General features: G+C 45.0%; 1 protein-coding gene across 2 annotated transcripts in view; it reads right to left on the bottom strand.

The window, feature by feature from the left end:
• Positions 1-24,251, bottom strand: part of FAT3 (FAT atypical cadherin 3) — a 330,777-nt gene that overhangs the window by 218,052 nt on the left and 88,474 nt on the right. For both annotated transcript variants that reach the window (XM_086481717.1, XM_086481718.1), the window contains exon 2: positions 6,787-7,101. In XM_086481717.1, the coding sequence (XP_086337843.1) occupies positions 6,787-7,101 (315 nt within the window). The remainder of the gene's footprint in view (positions 1-6,786; positions 7,102-24,251) is intronic.

Here is a 24,251-nt window from a genome sequence, read left to right as displayed (position 1 = left end):
AGTTGCCTCCACTTCCATTCATTGTCCATATGGCCTTTTGTATCACCTACAGTACAGCCAAAATGTTAATAACTGGATTATTAAGATCACTGAAGTCTGCCTCGCAGAGAAAGCTGTGTCCCCTTGAGATGGCATCTACCACAAAATCCCAGCAGAATTTAAAAATTCTGGAGTATTTAAACTCTTTGTTCTTTTGCTAGGAAAAAAAGTATGAAAACATGGGCCTTGGAGAACAAGAATTTATTGCAGAGTCCCAAGAGTGCTCTCCTGAATATATAAACCATTATTCTTTCTCTCTCTTCTCTGGCACACCTTTATTTTTGAGTTGAGAAGAGGCACTGGGTAGCCAGCAGCTATACTCCTGGCAACATTCAGGACACAGTGAAGCAGCAGAGCAGTGGATTTGTCTCAGTCTGTGAGAGCAAAGAACATATGTGGGGATTTCTTGGGACAAACCAAACAAAAGCGCCCATAAAAATTCAAATGTATGAAAGGAGAGTGAAGCACTGTTTTAGTATGGCAGGGCAAACATGGCATTCAGACTCAGCAGGATCCTGTGCGGGCTGGTTTAGTGAATGCAAAAGAAAGCAAAGCCCAGCCTACTGAGAAGATTAGCATTCATATCAATTACATTCTGACACTCACTACCCCATATTAGCTTATATAAATATTAATATTACTTCAGCATGAAAACAGTTTCCTTCCAAATCTAGGTGCAGACGTGACAGTTCAGAGACAACTTCCAGAAGCAGAATCACTGCTCTGGAAAGATGTACTGACCTACCTACACTATTTCTAAACCCACTAGTGCATCCTGCCTTAAATACTCCAGCAAATACTATTTTAGGAGTGCCAGGGGTCTGCCTGTGTTTAAACAGTGCCAGCAAGAGACTAAGCAAGGTGTAACCGAATTTTTCAGACACACCAGCATAATTTTAGAGTAAATTCATTAACATCAATGTGCAAGAGAGTGAATTTTGGTCTGTTGGCATGTTAGTTAAAATATCTCTTAATCTAATCTACATAAGACTGAAGAGAAGCTTATTGGGTTTGTCCAATAGATGTGCCACACCAAACAAAATAATGTAATGGTTTGAATTAAAATTCATTGTTTTCTTCAGAGCACAGAAAACTAATAAATCAATGCAGTAAATTACCCCTGTGTTGTTCTGTGAAATTAATAACCATGTACATGAAATAAAAATAAGAATTTACAACCCTAATAAATCAATTTTTTTTTATTAACTCCATCATCTGTTTTATTTAACTTCTTCCACATGCCTCTCACCCCAAAAGAATTCACTCAGCACAGGGCAGCTGTGGCACTCCCATGGCTCGGCTGGGATCTGGCCAGCCCAGCCACTCCACCAGCAGCTCTGCTTTCCTCCTCCTCTTCCTCGACCCCATCTCACACCAGCCAACAAGGAGCAAAGCCCTGTGACCCCATGCTCTGCCAAAGCAAGCCTGAGCCCTCCCCAGCATAAAAATCAGACTAAGAGGTTAATGCCTGGCTCCCCCAGCAGCCACACCAGGGTTTAGGCTGACCCGCGGCTGTTGGAGGTGCCGAGCACCGAGAACGCTTCCATCGCTGCTGAGTGCATGACATGGCTGGGAAACCAAGGTGCAAGGTATGCCTATCCCTGAGGCCATGTAACCTGGAGAGTCACTTCAGCTACTCGAAAAACATGTTACCTACCTCCCTCACAAAACTGCGCCTTTCAATACCTCTTGACCACTATAAAGACAATTCCTGATTTGCTCTCTTGGACCTGCTAAACTTAGGCAGCAGTCTCCACCAGTTTGCAGAACAAGGCTGCCTTTTTCTCAAGCATGGATGATTTATGATTTCACACATACTCATGCGCTACATTATTCACTTAGTGCTTGTACCTATGAATATCAGCTCACGAGATAAAAGTGCATGCTGAGGCGCAGGCTGATGCGTGGCTATGCGTTAGAAAAAATAACTGAGGTGAGAAAACAAGAGACCTTCATGGCAGGCTGCCCACACTGCCTTTGTGTACTCATCCAGCTGTGCTCATGTTCCCATCCTCCTCCCCTGGAGCACCCATAGGAAACCCAAGCCTGCAGGGAAGAGTCCCTACCACCCACGTACGCTCATGCTCCTACAACAGAGTCAGCCTCCTGCAAGAGCATGGATTGCCCAGGGGGATTTCTGTGCCAAATTCTTGCTCTCAGCAAGCAGCCCTTGGCTCCTGCAGGAGTAACTCTTCCTCTCTCCAAAAACTTTAAAGCAAATTGCAGGTGATAATCCTGAAAGGTCTGAAGACTGCCTTCAAACAGATCCAAATGCATGTGATGTATTTGCAGTGTGACTATCCAAAATAGTCACCAAGAGCTGTGCCACTCTATAAAAATCATAGACTCATAGGATGTGTTGGGTTGGAAGGGACCTCTAAAGGTCATCTAGTCCAACCCCCTGCAATAAGCAGGGACATCTCTAACTAAGTCAGGTTGCTCAGAGCCCCATCAAGCCTGACCTTGAATGGCTCCAGGGACGGAGCTTCCCCTGCCTCTCTGGGCAACCTGTTCCAGTGATCTACCACCCTCATATTAAAGAACTTTTTCCTAATGTCCAGCCCAAATCTACCCTTTTCTAGCTTAAAACTGTTACCCTTCCTGCAATTGCTACAAACCCTTGTGAACAGTTCTTCCTCTACCTTCCTATAGGCCCCTTTCAGGTATTGGAAGGTCGCTATAAGGTCTCCCCAGAGCCTTCTCTTCTCCAGGCTGAACAACCCCAAGTCTCTCAGCCTGTCTTCATCGGAAGGTGCTCCAGCCCTCTGATCATCTTCGTGGCCCTCCTCTGGACATGCTTGAACAGCTCCACGTCCTTCTTGTGTTGGGGGCTCCAGAGCTGGACGCAATACTGCAGGTGGGGTCTCACCAGGGCAGAGTAGAGGAGCAGAATCACCTCTCTCGATCTCCTGGCCACACTTCTGCTGATGCAGCCCAAGATGCGATTGGCCTTCTGGGCTGCAGTTACGCACTGGTGGCTCATGTCCAGCTTTTCATCCACCAGTACCCCCAAGTCTTTTCCCACAGGGCTGCTCTGTAGGATGTCTTCTCCCAGCCTGTATTGATACCAGCAGTTGCCCCAGCCCAGGTGCAGGACCCTGCACTTGGCCTTGTTGAGCCTCATGAGATTCACCTGGGCCCACCTCTCCAGCCTGTCCAGGTCCCTCTGGATGGCATCCCATCCCTCTGGCATATTGACTGCACCACCCAGCTAGTGTCATCAGCAAACTTGCTGAGGGTGCACTCAATGCCACTGTCAATATAAATATGAATATTAATGAAGATATTAAACAGCACTGGTCCCAGTATGGGCCCCCAAGGGACACCATTTTTGTGACAGGCTGTCTGCTAAAAGGTTTCTTCTACCGACAGACATGGCATAAAAGGAGTATCGTTCCTTCCACTATCCAGATAATAAATTAAGATTGTACGCTATAGCTGCAGCTTTAGTCCTGTTTCAGAACTGGGAACAAAACTTGGACTCCCTCTGTCCCTGCTTGGTGCTTGATCAGAGAGCAACACACAGTGGTGCATGTGCCTTCAGAAATCTTCATGATCTGCGTGAGCTATAAAGCAGCTGAAAGTGAGCTCCAGAGAAAGGCAAACACAGTCATTGCTGAGCTCCAACAATCACTGAGGAGCACAAGACTATGCAAGACAGAGAGGGACATGCCACAAGCAGGGTGCAGCAACACCCGAGCATTCCTCTTTGTGATGTCACGGACCATCCAAAAAGAAGACAGGATTACCTACCTCACCCCAGGCTGCAGTCAGTTGCATTTTCTGGAGTCAAGGCAGAAATGTCTGAAACACCACCCACTCACCAGACACACGCCATAAACTATGACACACTCTCTGCACCTTGAAAGAAACCCAACTTTGCCAGTACAAAGACCAAGTCCTAAAAAAAGAAGGCCAAGGCTAGTAATGTCTTATTCTCCAGCAATAGTGGAAGATTTCTTGCTGCAATGTAGCCAGGTGATCTAAGGAAGCAATCTGTGAACCAGGATCCATGTTTCGTCACAGTGAAGGAAGACAAACTCCTCTCTCCCACCTGTCTCCCTGAGTCTCCGAATAATCTGGGCTTAGGGTATACTAATTTCTGGCTGTAAATCCACCAAGAGATTTAACCCTGAGCACATCAGAAAAGCCCAGTCAGCTGGGTGTCAGAGAAACTTCACAGTACCCCAAAAGCATCCGTATGTTCCAGCCAACTCCCCATCCCTAGTTAAGGCCAAGTTCTGCCACTTCCCACGAAAGGATGTAAAAAAACATGGGATGCTGCCTTCGTGTTGCCTCTCAGCACCTGATCAGTCACAGGAGCGAGATGTCAGTTTGTTGGCACTATTTAAACTTCCAAAGTGACACAGAAAATAAAAGATTCCCTTCCTCACAAATGACTGCTCTCCCCTGACGGCAGGAGCATGCTCGCTCAACCCACGTACGTGGCAATCGCCACAGATTTGGGTTCACATTAAACCCTTTCATCTTGCTTACACAGCACACTGCCACGTTTAGGGCTGCTGTGCAAAGCGCTATGTGAGTTACTGCTGTCCTGAATCCCAGCAAGCACACGAGGCCAGAGTGCTATAAACCTCTTCTGAGTGTGGAGAAGTTGCCTTTATAAAACAGTCAGAATGTAAAATGCTGTTTTAAAGAAACCAGTGCACTTCAGGGAGACGGCTGAAAGGAGCCTGGCCAGAGACTCCCAGGGGCACTCTCTAGGAAAATCCACTACGCTTTTATTCCTTGGACATCAGCATCCTGTCGGGAGAAAGACTCCCGATGTCGAGCCGGGCAGGCAGAGCTCACCACATGTTGATACTGTCTTTTCAAAGGAGAACAAAGTCCTTGTGTTTGGGACAAGGCACCTCTGTGCACACACGCTCTAACAGCCTCATCATTTACAAAGGCAAAAACAACTCAAAAGAGGCCGCCTTGCTCAGCTCTCACTGCTCTCTCCTCTTGCCACTGAGGTGGATAGAAAGAGATGGTTTATCCCCTCGTGACAAATCCCAGCCAGCCACCAGCCAGGATGCCACCAAATGTAATGGGGGCCCTTTGGGGGTTGCCTCAGCAGCATCAGTCATCCTGAAGCCTTTTAAGTTCTCAGCCAGCAATTTCCTCAGTGCAAAATGAAGATGAACCATCTTCAGTGTTAACTGTGAGAAGGAAGACCTCCTTGTTACGGAAAAGCATCCCTGCCTGCCATTTGGGCGGGAGGAAGAGCCACCCCACAGGGTGGGCTACCAGGCTAGGGTGCTGTGGGGCTGCAGTGTGCCTGGCTCAGGGCATTGGCGTGGGCTCACCCCGGCTGCCGTGCAGATAAGCAGAGCTGTGCTGAGCAGGTTGCTCTGCGGGAGGAGCTGATGGGAGGGAAGCGCACGCATTAAACATTGCGGAGTCCTAACTCTGCTACTTTGCCCAGATGGAATTTATGGGGTGGGGAGGGGGAGAAGGGATGCAGATGGAAGAGCCATCTTTGGCCATTTCAAGTGTTAAAAATAAGTGAGATATGTGCCTTAGGGCTCGGCAGATTGAACACAGCGATTATACATGCTTCATGATTCTTCACCTGGGCTTACGCCTGAAAAGATCCTGACCCCTACTTATGCTACACATTGCAATAGGATTGCCCAGCCAAATGTTGAAAACCTATTTAGTGAATGTCATTTTCCTACACCAAATTAAAGATGTTCCGTCTCAGGTCTATTCTTTCTGGTTTTATAGCTGTTTAGAAATTTGCAATAGACATAAATAAACATTTAAAAAAAAAATCAAAACCTCAGAATGAAACAAGCATTACAACCAGCATGAGAGCTGTGTGAATCTTCTGAACTACTTTGACAAAGATCAGCCTATTGCTGTAAAAAAAGCCCCCCAACTCTCTAGCTCCGGACCATGCTGGATGGAGACAAATAAAGAGCAAAGGATGGCCAAGTGCACGCCAGAGCAAGGACCACCTGTGGCCTAGCACAGGTAGGCACCCAGGAGGGCATCCACAACCTCAGGCTATGTCTCCTAGGGCAATTTCTTCATCAACCAGGCTCTGGAGATGCCTGGTTCAGTAAAGACACTGAGGGCAGAGAGATGGGCAGAGCCGATCTGCACGGGTGCAATGCTCCACCATGACGGGGCCAGGCCAGCCAACAGCAGCACTTTAACTTAAATCCGTATCTGTGACACTGCACCTACAGGTTATATCCACGGCTGTTACAAATCAATGCAAACACACAGACTTTTTCTTTTTTTAAAGGCCTTTGAGATGATCTAAACTGTCTTTTTGTATAAAACAAGCTGTGGAATTACATCCAGCTACTGTAATGGGGAACCTAATTACATGTGCTGGACAACTGTCATGCCACTCACTTCAGCAGTGACACGCCAGCTTACAAAGGACAAGATGCCGCTTTGAAAATGCAACAGCTTGAATCTGCTTCCTAGCATTGCTCCGCAGACTCAGTGTAGCAAACTCTCATCCCCTCAGGCACAGGGAAGAGCCAGAAGCTATTTGGTGACCTACAGAAGAGCTATCACTGCAGCAGCATGTCATCTGCCAGTGTGCTTCTGCAGCAATGCAAAAGAGGATGCTGGAGACGCATAAGAGATGCTTTGGACAGACACATAACTAACCAGAAAACAGAGGTTTGAAAAGCAATGCAACACCAGCAGATCCTGAAGGGGAGCAAGCTGACAAATACTTAAATTGTATTTTACTACCACCATAAGGCAGCAGGATTTCGTTACCTGTTTTGGGATTGATTACAAAGAAGTTCTGGGGATTTCCACTTGTAATCCGGTAGGTCAGTTTTTCGTTAGTGCTGGAGTCAGGGTCCTCGGCTTGAATCTGAATGACAGATACATCCTTCGGGGAGTTTTCCAGGACAGCTGGGTAATAGATAGGTTCAGAGGTGAGGGGGGCGTTGTCATTCACGTCCTCTATTTCAATGTAGACTTCAATGGTAGTGTACAGTGGGACAACACCATGATCAGTCGCATACACTGTCAACCAGTAGGATTTGGTCGTCTCCCGGTCAAGGATATCTGCCGTGTAGACAACTCCTGCAGCAAAAAAAGCAGAGGATCTCAGTAATAGGATTTTAATTTGTTTGTACTACAGATATGTTTGGCATACAACAAATGCTCCATCCTTGGAAAAATTAAAGTTGTGCATAAAATGCAAACAGAAACTTGAACTTGGGATTGTTCCCTGAATCCTGCTCAATCCTTTGTCCCAAGAAATTTGGGGGGGGTGGGGGTGGGGTGGGTGGTGGGGTAAAAAAGATAGCTTTTTGTAAGTGTCTTAATGTCATAGCCAATTCTCTGCTGGGACTGCAGCTGGCAGAGTAGCAGAAGAAACACCATCATTTTCTGCTGGTGATGAGAATTTGAATAAATATTGATAGAGAGGGATATAACCATTGAAAATGAATTGCACAAGAGAAAGTGGCTTCTCTTTTCAAGCTCCTCCCACTGCCCTTGCTAAAGAAGAAAACCTAAGTGGAAGTTTAAATTAAATCCATTCAGGTTCAGAAAACAGACGTTAAATTTAATAATATCACTCACTGCACAATCCCCAAATCATGGATAACAAACAATCAAAAGCTCATATAGTAGAAGCTCTTAGACAACCAGTATATCCTATTATCACAGAGAAAGGAAGGGTCTGGCCACTCTACCTACTGGTTTCAGAAAATATCAGCTGTTTTCCTACTTGTCCTAAGAAACTACGAGAGAAAGTGTGTTTGTATATAACAGCCACAGAGAGGCATGGCACCCACCACTCCACTGAAGCACTACTCCCACTCGCACATGGTTCCTGCCATGAAGGACTTCCATCCACCTCGTTTCTGCCTAAAGTGATTTAGAAATCCATCCTGCTCCTGAAATGAACACCAAAACTATGAAGACAACAGGTAAAAACAGATATAGGGCCCTTCAACCAGAAAAAACTCGAAGCACTGGAAGACCAGCTCATATTTGCATAGTCCAAACCTTCACTGACTTGAGCACTGACTATGAATGCACTGAGGATTAAATATGCCAATACCACACACACAACCACACTGCCATCAAATTAACCAAAGGCATTTTTCCACCACTTCTGTGTCATGTACACCAAGAACATTTTCCTCTTCTAATACAGCATTTTTAAATCTTGGGTGACACAATAACACAGTGGATCTCAAGCTTGAGATATACTGAAAAGGATAGTTTGTAGACCATCAAGCATTAACAGATAGAAACTGATGGAGAAGTTGCAGGGCAAGACAGGAACACAAGAAACCTGAACTTAAGTCTCAGATGTGCTTGATGCTACTTAGAACATTATCAGGTAATCACTGAGGAAAGAGGTGCTCTAAGATCAGCACCAATAAGGGATGTGTGTGTCATTTTGGCTTTTTGGGTTTTTTAAGTATCAGGCTGCACTGAAAACTTCTATGACAGCCTGAAGTCTTAGAAAAGCTTTGAAGACACTGGAATAGGCAAAGGGGTTTCAAGTAGACTTTGGGCAGATAGAGGCTCTGTGCTCAGCCACTCTGCAGAGCACGGGTTGCTGAGAAGGGATCCTCCTCGCCAGTCCTAGCAAGAATCCTTCTCAAAGAGGTATGTAAAGTTCAGATGTAATTTATCTGCATTATGCCTCAGTCTTACAAGTTACGCATCAAATCTGGCTTTTTAGATTATACCGGCAATTAATCCCTTTATGACACTGAATTCAGACAAGACCTTTGGTTTAAAAGTTAACTGGTAAGTGTATTCCATTTCTCAAAAAGTACCCATGAAAATGACGGCCCTATGTTCCTGAGACATCAGCAGAAGGGATAGATTTGATGGCACGATAGAGCCTCCAATGTCTAACACAATGAACCTCCCAGTGTCAACCTCCCTGGACATTTCACAGCAGAACACATCCTACACTGAGGTTCACTGGCAAACTTACTAAATTGCTTTTATAAGGATTAGCAGCAAGTGCTGAATGATATAATTTCTGTCCTAAGGGACCACCATCCCTTATGTAAGACTGAGCGAGAAGCGATGCTGCCTGTCCCCAGAGAGTCAGGCCCTGTCTCCCGACATCCCCCACCCAACTCTGCTCTGGGAATGACGCAGCACAGAAGTCACCACACAGTTACAGAGATGCCTGATGTACTTGCACTTGTCTTATAGGTTACTTTTTTTTTTTTTTTGTAATTTTCTAAATAATTTTTCCAAGTTTGGGATTTTTTTATTACGTATTTTACTGCTAGTTTGAACTGACAAGTATTTTCCTACCATTATGTCAACTATATAGAGATGAAGGGGAAAGGAGTACCAATTCCAGCCATGTATGGGCTTAAGTCTTTATCTAGTAACATGAGATCCATGTCCTTTTTGCTCAGACATATTATTCACCCAACAAAGGTGAGCAACGCAGCACTGGAGGACAAAGGCAGAGCGTATTCTAAATATTCTTGTCGGCAGCTGCCTGTGCTATGCAATGACTTTGTGTAGAAACGTGGGTGAAATATGTAGTGAACTGTGATGAAAATGCCTAGAAGTCCAGAAGATAGATTACACCACAGGGATGAGAAAAGCCCATAATAAATGACACCCTGTGGAAATAAATAAAAAAAATAAAATCCACGTGGGCAAGGATGAGGCAAAAAATGATGAACATCAGTGCTCCTAGAGATGTTGATTTATTCAGAAGACAAGAAGAATTATTTTAGATCTTTAAACAAAATTTGAAATAAGTAGGGTTTTCCCCCAGTGAGAGCACAGAAGTTTTTAGCAGATTAACCTCTGTTTATGAAGCTGAATTTCACCAACATTGAGCTGATAAAAAAATATATCTTCTGAGTCATTCCTTCATTTTATGACTCCTGGCAACAGTTACTTTCCATTTCTGTATTTCAGGAGGAAAGGATCATCGAACAAGCGCAAGCAACTGCCAATGGGTCTGCTACACTAGTTCTTTTTACTTTGATTTATTAAAAGGTCCCAGATAGAAATTAATTCCTTTTGCTCAATATGTCTTGTCATTTCACCTGTCACCACCACAGAGCAGCTTGACAAGTAAGAAGGTCTTTGTTCGCTTTCAGGTCCTCTACACAGAAACCCACCCATCCCCCCAGGAACACCTTCTAACATGCTCTTGAACATCCTGCACAAAGTACCTCCTTGCTGTCTACCTAAATATGCGTCTAAAGTAAGTACCCACAAGAATACACATGCTGCCCGGATATTTAACCAATCTCTCTATGCAAGTATAGGTGACACCTCACAGAGGGATATCAAACTTCATCTTCACATGAGATGTTAACTCTGAAGACTAGTGATGACAGTTGATTATTAGCACTGTTTCTTCATCACTATGGCATGAAAGCAAAAAGGCTGGCAGAGCTGGCATCAAGACCCACAAAATACTTCCTGGGGCAGCCCACAGATAAGGCTCTCACTCACTTTAGCTGAGTGAAAATATAGGAAATGCCAAGAATATCCCTGGATAAGATAACAACAAATTCAGAAAAGACCTCATTTACTTCAAAGCTTATAGTTATTAACAGATACTAAAGAAAGACAGAACTTTGTTTTCAGGGCCAGGAGAGCAGAGGGGAGGAGAAGCTTTTGGGATCAGCTCTAAGGCTTTTCTTGGACAGCTTTTGTGGTGCACTCTTCCCAGCTGCCTGCTAATTAGAAGAGAAACATGAACAAGGTAATGATGTCTGAGCTAAAGAAATCAAGAAGTAAGAAGAAACAGCAGCAGAGATCCTGAAAATTTCAAAGTGATTAAAAAAGAAAAAGTTCCAAGATTTTGCAGACGCATTTCTGAACAAGACGGGAAAACAGATGTTCCTGTCCACTGGGACATATGCCACAGAGGCAGTACTGCATTTCCACATGAGGCAGCTGAAATCCAAACAAGTAGTCTGTAAGCCAGCTCTTTATGTCGGCCTTGGACAGATTTTGCAGTATCCCTGAAGGACTGAAGCCAGCACTTCCTCAGGCCTGAGGCAGCCTCTGAAATAAAGCCAGCCATCAATACAAAAAGTGGTGCCACTGATACGCTTGCCCCTGCATTCCTCCAAGTACATTTGCCCTATGCGACTCACCAAGCACCATGGTGCATTATGGACACTGTAAGTGAAAAATAACAACAGACTGCATTAATCTCTGCTTAAAATCCGGGGCACATTTATATGTAAATTAAGTGCAGCCCTTGGGCTCGGCAATGTGCCAGCAATGCAAAGGTTGTGGGCTTATTTCTCTTAAAGGCTTGTTTTCCCTCTTTCCCCAGGAAAACAATGGGATAATGTTTTCTGTGTGGCTCCTGCAAGTGGCACGTAGTGAGACGCTTCATTATTAAGGGTGAAGGCTAAAAATCATAGGAGTGAGAAGCTACTGGATACTAAAGTGGACACAGAATTGGCAAACTGGATTTCCTTCAAGCCTCTCCCACTGATTTGCTGTGCATCTTTCAGCACACCACTTCAAATGACGTTGTCTACTCAAAAATTACCTCAAAGTTATGTGTTTACTATAGCCATGAGAAACCCAAGAGGTTCTTAAAATAAAAAGGGATTAGAGAAAAGCATTATTTCTTTCCTTGCATCTTTTTTGACCCCTGTTTGTTTACTTTTTGTGTTTGACAGTACTTCATGTATAGGTTGTGTGACGAATGGACCTGCCCCAGCTCTGCAAAAGTGTTTACTGGAGCTGTCAAGTTGGGTGTTTACATAGGTGCCCATCGCCATGGATATCTGCTTTGCACATACGTTCCTCCTAAAAGTCAGATCATCCTTCATGAATACTCTTAATAGTGCAAACATTAGGAGTTCAATTCTGGTTATTTTTTTTTAAGGCAAGATTAAAAGACAACTTGGTGGTCTGTAAGAAGCTAGGCAAGGAAAAGACAAGGGAGAGTAATGAGACTCTTTAATCTAGCTGAGAAAAGCAAACTGAGGTCTGATGACTGGGAGTCAATGGCAGAAGAAGGAGAGCGCAAATACTCAATGTGAAGGATATCCGGCAGGAGCAACCGCTCACCAGGGACAGGCCAAAAATCTCCCATCATTTGGCATCTTGGTACTGGGACAAGAATACTCCTATCCGAGTTATTGGCCTAGATGTAACAAATAATGTAGCATGTGATTTTGCTGAGTGACTCAGTAGCCTGTGTTATAAAAGTTCTGTCCAGTTCTGGGCCCCCCAATTCAAGAGAGACAGGGAGCTACTGGAGAGGGTACAGTAAAGGGCTACTAAGATGATTAGGGGGCTGGAGCATCTCTCCTACGAGGAAAGGCTGAGAGACCTGGGACTGTTTAGCCTGGAGAAGACTGAGAAGGGACCTTATCAACACTTATAAATATCTACAGGGTGGGTGTCAAAAGGATGGGGCCAGGCTCTTTTCAGTGGTGCCAGTGACAGGACAAGGGGCAACGGGCACAAACTGGAGCACAGGAAGTTCCACCTCAACATGAGGAAAAACTTCCTTACATTAAGGCTGACAGAGCTCTGGAACAGGCTGCCCAGGGAGGTTGTGGACTCTCCTTCTCTGGAGATATTCAAAACCCATCTGGACGCGTTTCTGTGTGACCTGCTCTAAGCTAACCTGCTTTAGCAGGTGGATTGGACTAGATGACCTCCAGAGGTCCCTTCCAACTCCTGCCATTCTGTGATTCTGTGAAAGTTGCCAGTGTAAGTAGCCACACTCTCAGTTTCAGCAAATGACAAACAAGGTGTAGGGAGGTTCCTACACAGACACAAAGAGGACTGACTTGGAAGTATCTGCTACTCTTCCAAATGCTTTTATCACACATTGGTATTACAGAAAATAACTTAATTACCTCTTTTTCAAAATACTGCAGTGGTTTTGCAGGGGGACATCCTGCTTAATACCACCAGCTCTTCTCAGTTGTTCAATTGAGAAGAGTCCCAACGACAAGACTTTGCTTGTTCTTCTCATCCCTTTTCAGGAATATTAGGTAATTGCACAAATCTGCATCTCAGACTGGGATATTAGGAAAGGCCAGATAAGGTGAACAGCCCATTTATTCCCAAAGCCTGACCCAGGAGTGGCCAGAGAGGAGGGCAGGATAAGTGGGAGATAGCAAAGGCAGAGCCTGTCCTCAGCACAAGCTGCAGTGAGGGATGGAGCTGACACTATGGCAGCACACCCCCAGATGTTCCCAGCTGCCACAGTGCAGCATGCCCCTTACCACCCAAATCCAGCTCCCTGCTAATGCAAATGCAAGGTTTAGTGGTTAAAGTAGCTATAAAAATATACAGTCTTTAAGATGACCGAAGGACTAAGAGTGATGGATGTCCCTTCCTGACTTCAGTCCTGGGGGCACCTGCAAACTCATCCTCAATATGTGCAAGGGCCATATCAGCTTCTGCCATACAAAGTGCCACAAAAATGCATTTCCAGGCCCCTAAGTCTGCCTGTCCCTCCTCCAGCTCAAAACAAAGGGGCTCAGTGCAAAACAGCTACAAAGCAGAAGCTAGTTTGTCCCCAAATTCAAATGACAGGAATGAGGCAGAGTCAGGAACTCCTACTGACAGCAAAATACTCACGGCTCTGTTTCATACCTTCAGAGAAATTCAAAGAAATAAAAGAAAAAATGAGTGATTCCGAAAAGCTACTGATTATTCATGACCCTCATCAAAGACTCTTTGAGCCTTGTGGCAGTAAACACAACACCTTGCTTGTCACTGAGCCATCAGCCAAAGGTCCTCGTCTGCATCGCCTTGCCGGGAAAAAAATAATAAATAAATGCAGCTTTAGAGGAAAACAATTCAACAGTGACATTTTTTTTCAAAACTTGTCCGTCTAAAATACAGAGAGGAAGAAAGAGTTTACACATACCTCATCTGTTCTCACTGAGGCTTTACATCTGCCTAACCCTGGTCCTGCCCCCGAGCTCCAGCCAGACCCTGCCCCCACACATCGTTGCACAGGGGGGTCAGGGAAAGATTTGTGAGTATAAACGCAACTGTCACAGCTAATCCAGATTCCTTGCATTGAGCAAAGACATGACTTTTGAAGGACACTTAGCAGAGAGCTATGGTAGGCAGGAAAAGTTTAAAAATACTGCAAGCCCATTATTCATCAAATGAACGAACGTAAAATCAACCAAAATGGCATGATTTGTAGACAGGAATTTCACACCCAATTACAGAAGAAAATTTATGATTTCAAGAAACCTAACATTACGCCTAACCCATATATTTTTTTATTTAGGTCCTTCACATAGAGTGGCTCTGGTATGTATAAAAGCAGACTGCGTACCTCTTTTAGCAGATATTTATTTAGTTATTTCCATTAAGGATAAATTGTAAATATAACCCACAGGATTAAAAAGCTTTAGCGTAACGAAGACATGAACCTGAGCTCTGATGCCAGATGGATTCAGCACACTGGGGCCACCAAAGCCCGTGGGAATCAGAATAAACCATATATTATATTCACCCCTTTTTAAAGTCCTCTCGAGCAATGAATCACCAGTCCCAGTTCTGAATGCAGACGGTGGTATCACATCAGCCACAAACTCAAACAGAGCATGAAGGAGACCTATTGCTCATCCCCCCCACCGCTCGCGGCCGGCAGCTTTGAAAATCAGGCTCCTTACTCTGATGATTAAACGTTATTTCAGCGCCTTCATTTAAGCTCCCCCATTGTGCAAAGTGTGGCCTTCCATTTTTATTTTATTGCACAAATTTTCTAGGCTCTAATGCATATTTAAACGCAAACCCAGCTCCTATTGAAGTGAATGGAAATATCCCCATTGACTTAAATGGGGACTAAATCATGTCCAGGAATGAGTCCAAAAGCAATATTAACTTTGCGAGTGTATACATACCTAGAACTTCCTAAGATTCTTTTTTTCTGGTTTAAATATAAAACACACGTAATAAACCACGCTCGTCAAACAAAGCAAGACAGGTAACATTCATGTCTAGGGCTTAACTTTTAATTTTCTCTTTTTTACTGATGTTTTGAATGTACAAATTTACTGTTACCTCAAAATGCAATTTCTGCAGTGAATATTATGCCTGAGTTCCCAGAGCAGTAGAATAGAAAAAGAAAGTCAATACTCAGCACTGCTATTTCCACCGACATTGGATCAGCCTGCATATATACCATGCTATTACACGCAGTATCATGAATATCACAACCAGCCAGGATTGTGACAAGGACATTGAACATGTTAAAAAATGCAATACATATGCATGTAATAGATACGTAAGTCGATAATGTACAGGTTACAACTCTTACTGGACACAACATGGCACCATGGCTTTCAGGGACAATTTTAGGTGTGGACTCTTTCCAAAGAAGGGACCACTGCTGCTGTTGTGCGGACAGTGTTGTGTGTACAGAGGGGCTGTAAACTGCTTCTGCTCATAGAAGAAACCGCCACCACGCAATAGTTTAGACCAAGCACAGCCAGTTGATCTGAAATATTCTCTTCCAAAAATTAATTCATTCTTTGAGTCCACTCCAAAAATGTCACCTTAATATTTTACAAGCCCACAAGCAAGAATTCACATTTTCACATGCACTTTTCACAACACACCTGCAGCTATTACGCTGACCACCCCACTCATATAACTTTCGACTACTGCTAAGAATCTTTCTTTTACATTTATTCAGTTAACCATAACCACTTTTCTCCTCCACAGAAAAGCTGTTCAAGAAGTCTGGCCGATGATCCAAACCTGCACGCTGGTTAGACATCTGAACCCGTGCACACACCACAACTGTGACCCACTGGTCCCCAGGGCACATCTCCGCTTTGCAGGGCTGGTTCAACTCCAAGACCTCCCAACTCTCAGCACCTTTCACCTCCGCTGCTTTACACATTCAAAAATAATTATTAACTTTTAAAAAGGGGTATTGAGGAGCTCATTTGCCAGCTCAACCCACTGTCTAGAGGGGTTTGCTGCTTAGCAGGGGCTAGGATTAGGGATGTCACAGAGAGACTACCAAACCTGGTACATCCCATGGATTACTATCCATTGCTGCTGTTTCATGTGGGCACCAGTGACACAGCCAAAAGCAATCTCAAGAGCATCAAGAGGGATTACAGAACCCTAGGAGAGGCAGTAAAGGACTCGGGGACCCAGGTAATCATTTCATCAACCCTCCCAGTCAAAGGTAAGGGGCTTGAATCAGGAAAATCAATGAATGGCTGAAGGAGTGGTGCCACAGCCAGGTCTTTGGCTACTTGGACCACAGGACTCACTTTGAGAAACCTGGTCTCCTGGGGGCTGATGGGGTACATCTCTCAGAGAAAGGGAGAACATCTTCAAACAAAGGCTAGCCAAGCTAGTAAGGAGGGCTTTAAACTAGATTTGCTGGATGAGGGGATCCTCAATCCATCCCACTTCAAGGCCAGTGCTGGAAATAGATGCCCTGGCCCCAGAGATGGATTGCAGGCCAGCAACAAAGCATGTGAATTGCAAGATAATGAATTCCAGCCATGAAACACTCCAGCTGGTAAGCCGGCTTCAATGGAGGGCCCACTTAAATGCCTCTATGCAAATCACAGAATCACAGAATCACAGAATGTTAGGGGTTGGAAGGGACCTCGAAAGATCATCTAGTCCAACGCCCCTGCCCGAGCAGGACCACCTAGAGTACAGCACACAGAAACGTGTCCAGGCGGGTTTTGAATGTCTCCAGAGAAGGAGACTCCACAACCTCTCTGGGCAGCCTGTTCCGGTGCTCTGCCACCCTCACAGGGAAAAAGTTTTTCCTTATGTTAATGTGGAACCTCCTGTGCTCCAGCTTGCACCCGTTGCCCCTTGTCCTATCATTGGCCATCACAGAGAAGAGCCCGGCTCCATTCTCCTGACAGTCACCCTTTACGTGTTTATAAACCTTAATGAGGTCACCCCTCAGTCTCCTCCAAGCTAAAGAGACCCAGCTCCCTCAGCCTTTCATCAGAAGGGAGATGTTCCACCCCCTTCATCATCTTTGTGGCTCTGTGCTGGACTCTTTCAAGCAGTCCCCTGTCCTGCAAATGCACAGAGAATGGGGAACAAACAAGAGGAGTTAGAGATGTGTGCACATCTAAAGGCTATGATGTTACAGGCATCACTGAGACATGCCTGGAGGAATAGATGAGTATAGGCTCTTTAGAAAAGAGAGGCAGGGGAGAAGAGGGGGGGGTGTCGCCCTTTATGTCAAGAACCAGCTGGAGTCCATGGAACTCGGCCTGGGGATGGATGAAGAGTTGACCAAGAGCTTATGGATCAGGATGAGAGAAATGGCAGGGGAAAGTGGTATCATAGTGGGGGTCTGCTACAGGCTGCCTGACCAGGATGATCAAGTGCATGAGGCCCTCTATAGACAGATAGGAGTGGCTTCATGTCCACAAGCCCTGGTCCTCATAGGGGACTTCAATTACCCGGACATCTGTTGGAAGGAAGGCACAGCAGGGCACCAGTAATATAGGAGGTTCGTGGAATGCATTGATGACAATTTCCTCCTCCAGGTGGTAGAGGAACTGTGAAGAAGGGGTGTCATGCTGGACCTTGTTCTCACCAACAACGAGGGGCTCTTGGCTAATGTAAAGCTCAAGGGAAGCCTTGGCTGTAGTGATCATGAAATTTTAGAATTCAAGATCCTCAGGGCAACAAGGAGAGTGCAAAGCAAGCTCACTACCCTGGACTTCAAGAAAGCAGACTCGACCTCTTCAGGGATCTGCTTAGTGGAGTGTCATGGGATGAAGCCCTGAAGGGGAGAGGGGCCCAAGAAAGCTGGTCCATATTCAAGGACTGCCTCCTCTGAGTTCAGGAGCAATGCATCCCAAAAAGGAAGAAGGCAGGCAAGAATGCCAGGAGGCCTGCGTGGAGAAACCGGGAACATCTGGACACACTTAAAGACAATAAGAGAAGTTATAAAGTGGAAGAAAGGACAGGTAGACTGTGAAGAACACAAAGAAGTTGTCTGAGCAGCTAGGGATCAGTTAAGGAAAGCTAAAGCCCAGACAGAATTAAATATGGCGGGGGATATCAAGGGTAACAACAAAAACTTTTATAGGTATGTCAGTGATAAAAGGAAGACTAGGGAAGCTGTGGGCCCTCTCTGGAAGGAAACAGGAGAACTGGCTGTGAGGGACATGGAGAAGGCTGAGGCTCTCAATGACTTCTTTGCCTCAGTCTTCATCTGCAAGGGCTCTAGATGCACTGACCAAGTTTCAGAAGCTGAAGGTGGGGACTGGGAGAACGAAGGTCCACCCACTGTAAGTGAAGATCAGGTTCATGACTATCTAAGAAACTGAAGGTGTGAAAGTCTGTGGGACCAGATGAGACCCTGAGATCCATCCACGGGTCCTGAGAGAACTAGCAGACCAAGTTGCTAGGCCACTTTCCATCATATTTGAGAAGTCATGGCAGACTGGTGAAGTGCCCACTGACTGGAAAAGGGAAAACATCACCCCCATTTTCAAAAAGGGAAAAAAGGAAGACCCAGGCAACTACAGGCCGGTCAGTCTCACCTCTGTGCCCAGGAAGATCATGGAGCAGATCCTCCTGAAGGCTCTGCTATGGCACATGGAGAATGTGGAGCTGATTGGTGGCAACCAACATGGCTTCACCAAGGGAAAATCCTGCCTGACTAATCTAGTTGCCTTTTATGATGGAGTTACAGCATCAATTGACAAGGGAAGAGCAACTGACGTCATCTATCTGGACTTGTGCAAAGCCTTCGACACTGTCCTGCACAACAACCTGGTCTCCAAATCAGAAAGACATGGATTTGATGGATGAACCACTTGGTGGATGAGAAATTGGCTGGAAGGTCACACTCAAAAAGTTGTGACCAATGGTTTGATGTCTGAGTGGAGACCAGTGACAAGTGGTGTTCCTCAGGGATCGGTACTGGGACCAGTGCTATTTAACATCTTTGTCGGCAACATGGACAGTGGCATCAAGTGCACCCTCAGCAAGTTTGCCGATGACACTGAGCTGTGTGGGAGGTCAACACGCTGGAGGGAAGGAATGCCATCCAGAGGGACCTCGACAGGGTCCAGGCCAACCTCATGAAGTTTAACAAGGCCAAGTGTAAGGTCCTGAACCTGGGTCGAGGCAATCCCAAGCACAGATACAGGCTGGGCAATGAGTGGACTGAGAGCAGTCCTGGGGAGAAGGACTTGGGCATGCTGGTGGATGACAGGATGAACATGAGCCAACAGTGTGTGCTTGCAGCCCAAGAAGCCAACCATATCCTGGGCTGCATCAAAATAAGCGTGGCCGGCAGGTCCAGGGAGATGATTCTGCCCCTCTGCTCTGCCCTCATGAGACTCCACCTGGAGTGCTGCGTCCAGCTCTGGAGCCCCCAACACAAGAAAGAGATGGAGCTGTTTGAGCGAGTCCAGAGGAGGGCTACTAAGATGGTCAGTGGGTTGGAACACCTTTTCTACAAGGACAGGCTGAGAGAGCTGGGCTTGTTCAGCCTGGAAAGGAGAAGGCTCCAGGGAGACCTTATAGTGGCCTTCCAATACCTGAAAGGAGCCTACAAGAAGGCTGGGGAGGGACTTTTTACAAGGGCCTGCAGTGACAGGACGAGGGGCAGTGGTTGGAAGCTGGGAGAGGGCACGTTTAGACTAGATACAAGGAAGTAGTTCTTCACCCTCAGGGTGGCGTGACACTGGAACAGGTTGCCTAACGAAGTTGTGGATGCTCAGTTCCTGGAAGTGTTCAAGGCCAGGCTGGATGGAGCCCTGAGCAATCTGGTCTAGTGGGAGGTGCCTCTGCCATGGCATGGGGTTTGGAACTAGATGATCTTTGAGGTCCCTTCCAACCCAAACCATCCTATGATATGATATATGATATAAATCCAGATCAGGTATGTATGGAAACTTCCTCTGACCTTTGAGGACTCAGGCCAGCCAACAGCCCAGCTGAAGTCAGGGGTACTCATGTGACCTGGATGCACAGTGCAATTGCAGATCAGGTCTGGCAGCGGTCATTAAATCAGGTACAGCTCCATCAGCATGGCTTGCAGAGGCATGACTTTGACACCACGCTGGGGATAGTGTCCTGCCTGAGCACAGACCATGGCCAGCCCTACCTCGATCTGCAAAATACAAACGTAATTTCATTTACTACAGGTAGAGGGGAAGTTCAATTAATTAAAGATCATAAGTTTAGGTCTGACCAGTGCCCCCTCAAATCAAGAATAAATATATATGTATGTTTACATATTTGTTGATAATCATATACATGAGTATATTAATACTCAAAAATATATGAATATTTATATAGAATATATCCATTTATATATATATGAATACCAATAAATATGCAGTGTCTATGTGTATATATATTCATATATACATGAAAAATGTGATTCAAAGGGTAAATGTTGCATACTGAATTAGCAGTGCCACTCACCATAGGGACTGGGTTTTCTCAGGGGTCTGATCACAGCTCCCTGGGTGTCCCAAAGCAGACACCAAGGCTGCAGGACTGCTGCCACGAGGGCAGACTTCCCAGTAAAACAGCATCTTAATGGCACTAAAATAGAGGCACATCTTAGATTAGGTGCTTGACCTTCCACATTACTTACATTTTGAGTTTTGAGGTGAGATTCTTCCTTCTTTAGCTTCAAATGACTTGAATTTGATGCTGCTGGTTTCCTTCACTTGTTTTATCTGGGGCTGGGGTGGGGGAGGGGGAAGGTTTACAACTTCACATCAAAATGAGCTATCACTTAAATACGACATCTTCAAGGTCACTTACACTTCAATTTCAGAGCAATTTTCCAAACATGTCATCAAGACACTGTACCAGAGGCTCAGTCAAATAAATTTTCTATCTCCTTCCATTTATGAATTAAATGAAATAAGATGTGCCAACATTTTCACCTGACTAGGCTTTATTATGGCTTCTGTATCTTCCATCACATCCCTCTACTTATTTATAGAAATATCCATATTCATCTTGCTTTAATATTTTTTGCTTAGGACACACACAAAAAAAATCTTAGATGGATAAACAAAAAAATACACAATGGACAACTCTGGAAGAATCAAAATGCCTTCAAAAGCACAAATAATATAAAGAAACCCTCTCATTTATGAATAATCTCTGTCAAAGCTTAACACACTCCATCACTGCCAAGCAATGCAATAAAACTCTTCAGTAAAACCAGGCTGAGAGGAGCCATGAAGCCCCAGCAATGATTAAACCACTGCCATGTACTGTTTCCTACTCACCACAAGCACTTGAGAACAATGGGACAAACCATGACACTGCTCTGACAAGTGGGATGTGCTGCGAGCCTGCATAGCTTGAGCCATATTGTTCAACATTTATGAGCATGGGCTGCCGCTGGCATCCCTTTAACCCAGGCAGATCCACCTTCCTCTTTGGTCTCAGAGGCACAGAAAATACGATCCCCTTTTATGGGCTGAACTTTGTGCTATTCGCTGGATATGTGCAGGCTCGACTTTTCAGCCAAATGGGCAAGAAAAACAAATGAAAAGTACAATTTCGCCACTCTGACATGTGTCATGCAAAATTCAGATACCTCAAGCTTTTATAAAGGCTTGCAGGAAGATCTACTGTGGGAACACATACCTAAGGTAACTCAGAAGAACAGCAGCTGATGGTATAATTTCACTCTATTGACTATGTGCCTTTTTTTTTTTTTTCCCTTGCTACTGGGTTTCCAGCCACACATGAATTCTCTTCAACATCATAACCTCTCTGTGTGCACTTCTGCCTCTGTATCTGTTCGTCCCTACAGCAAACAATGAGTTCTGTCTTGTTTTCTGAGCAGCATCGGGAGTACAAAACTCTTGCGTGCCTTGTGCCCACCTCTGTAGCCTTCCCAACGAAACCGAATGTGGGGATGGTACCAACAGAAATCCTCACATTGCTAGCACCATCGATGAAAGCTGTTAAACCTTGATAATAGCCTGTTTGTACGGAGGCATTTTTCCTCAAAGGGTCTGGCTAATGCCCAGAGTAACACAGATTTTCTGTACATGCTCTTTAGTAGATTAATAAAGAGATCAAAGTCCGACCCGTGTGTCCTCTGCCAGGAGGACTGGGAAGATACTTTAAAAAGAAGGGTTTGCTCCTGGTTATTTTAGAAACAAGATCAGAAGCGGAGCAAAGCTGAAGCAGGAAGAAGAGATAGAGAAAAAAGGCAAAGGATGCTCAAAAGGATTCTGATAAAAGTCCTCGCAAGGGACTTTTGTGCAGGGTCCTCCTTCTTTACACGGAGCTCTGTATCTTTTTACTGCCCACAGTATAAGAGACTGTTTTGGGAACCCTTCTGCAAACTCTGTGCCAATCTGCTTCAGGTGCTTTGTACCAGTGGTGAGGGAGGTGGAGGGAAGCAGAGGCAGCTCTGGAGAGGAGCCTGGTTGCTGGGGTAGGCTGCCCTGGAAAGCAAGTGATCCCTCATACCGAGGAAGGCAATGCTGACCTTACTTAAGCTCAAACACAACTTAAAGGGCACTGGCCCTTCTGATGGATCTCAGCACTGAGGAGTGTTGGCCTGGGGTGGTTTGCTAGAGCAGACAAGGGACTACTGCGATTATTCCACCTAGTAAATGTCTTTCATCTTTTAGTCCCATATATTATACTGAAAATAGAGTATTATTGTATATTATACTGAAAATAGTCCCCTTTTTTTTCGCCCACTTTGTTGCTGTTTCTTTCAGCCCACAGCAAATGGGTAACGCTATGAAATGAGTAACAACATTAACGCTGAAATATGACTTTATCTTTCTCTGTATCCAAACAAACCCAGAGGAGAAGTCAAAAAGGAGAGAAAGAGTACTTCTGAAAGGCGTTTTATAGACATGCTGCACTTGAACATCAACACTGCAGGGAATAGGGGAGTGTGATACACAGAGCCAGTGCCGGAGCACCACTTAACCCCCCTGCATGGCACAGCTGCGTTTCCTCTGCTTGGAGGTACTGTGTGTGGCTCTGGATTCTATTTTACAAAGCGTGTAAAAAAAATAGGAGAAGATTAAAAAAAAAAAAAGAGCTCCACAAACAGTATGAGGAGCAGAAACAACAATTTACAGTGAGAGTTTAAGATTTCAATCTACTAATCTATTAAAAAGAAGATGGAGAGGCAACTTGATTAGAAAATCCATGTAAAGTTCATAGGGAAAAATCATTGGGAAGTAAAGGGCTCTTTAATCTAACAAAATAAGGTGGAGCAACATCTAATGATTGGAAACTGAAGCCAGGAAAAATAAAATTAGCAATCAGCTTGATACCCTTCTTTATTATTTATTTTTCTAAAGCGGTTAATTAATTCCTGGAATAATTTCTTCCTATCTCTAGACATCTGCAAATGAGGGCTACAAAACTGTTGGGGGAGAAACATTTTGTGGCAAATGTATATTATGCTTTAGTTAGAGAAAGATGATTCAGTAAAGAGGTATAAAAATGATATATAATCAACAGAGATATAAAAGGGATAAAACCAAACGATCTGGTCTCTTCTGGCTTTAAGCACTACGGATTTGTGAACACTGTCCAGCTCTTTTCTTTGAGGAGCTTGGAGAGAGGAGGTTCACTGGATGGTGCTGGGCTGCCACAGCACTCCCAACCTGCCCAGTTCCACAACCATGGTCACTCTTTCGTTGTCCCAACAGCCTTTGCATTGTCATCCCCATGGAGGGGAGAAAACACACCTAATGAATAAACAACTCCTAGTGTCTTCTCACTGTCACCTATGAGGGCATGCAAGAAACCGAAAAGCCTGTTCTAGAGATGTGCGTACGGCATTAGAAGCAGCACATCTGCTGGCTGTGACCACCGGCGAGCCTGAAGGAACATCCATGGCTTCTGTCCAGGCTGAGCACCAGGAGGGGTGTACTGTGGGGGCAACAGCCAGTGAACAACCTGGTCCCCTTCTGTGCTTGAGGAGAAACTCTCAGATCACAAGAGGCTCTCAGGTAGCCAACCTTGTAGCTTTGTAAGAACCATCCATTGCCCTTGTGTTTCTTTTAGTGAGTTTTCCAGTGGATAAGGGCTCTCCAAGTAGTTTATACTTTGTCAATATTGTCCATAATGCTGTAGCAGAACACTGCTGTTTTGTAAGGCAACATACTTTGCATTTCACTGTGAAATGCAGACTTGATGCACTACAACCTGAAGTTTTATCTAGACCCATTAGTAGGATTCTCCCCAGGTCCAGAAAATGAAAGTTTTCCTCCATATCACACTGGCTTTGTGTACAGGGG

Source organism: Leptosomus discolor, chromosome 1, assembly GCF_034619465.1.
Source record: "Leptosomus discolor isolate bLepDis1 chromosome 1, bLepDis1.hap2, whole genome shotgun sequence".
NCBI lineage: Eukaryota > Metazoa > Chordata > Aves > Leptosomiformes > Leptosomidae > Leptosomus > Leptosomus discolor.
The sequence above is the reverse complement of the archived record's forward strand: the minus strand, read 5'-3'. Positions and strand labels throughout refer to the sequence as shown.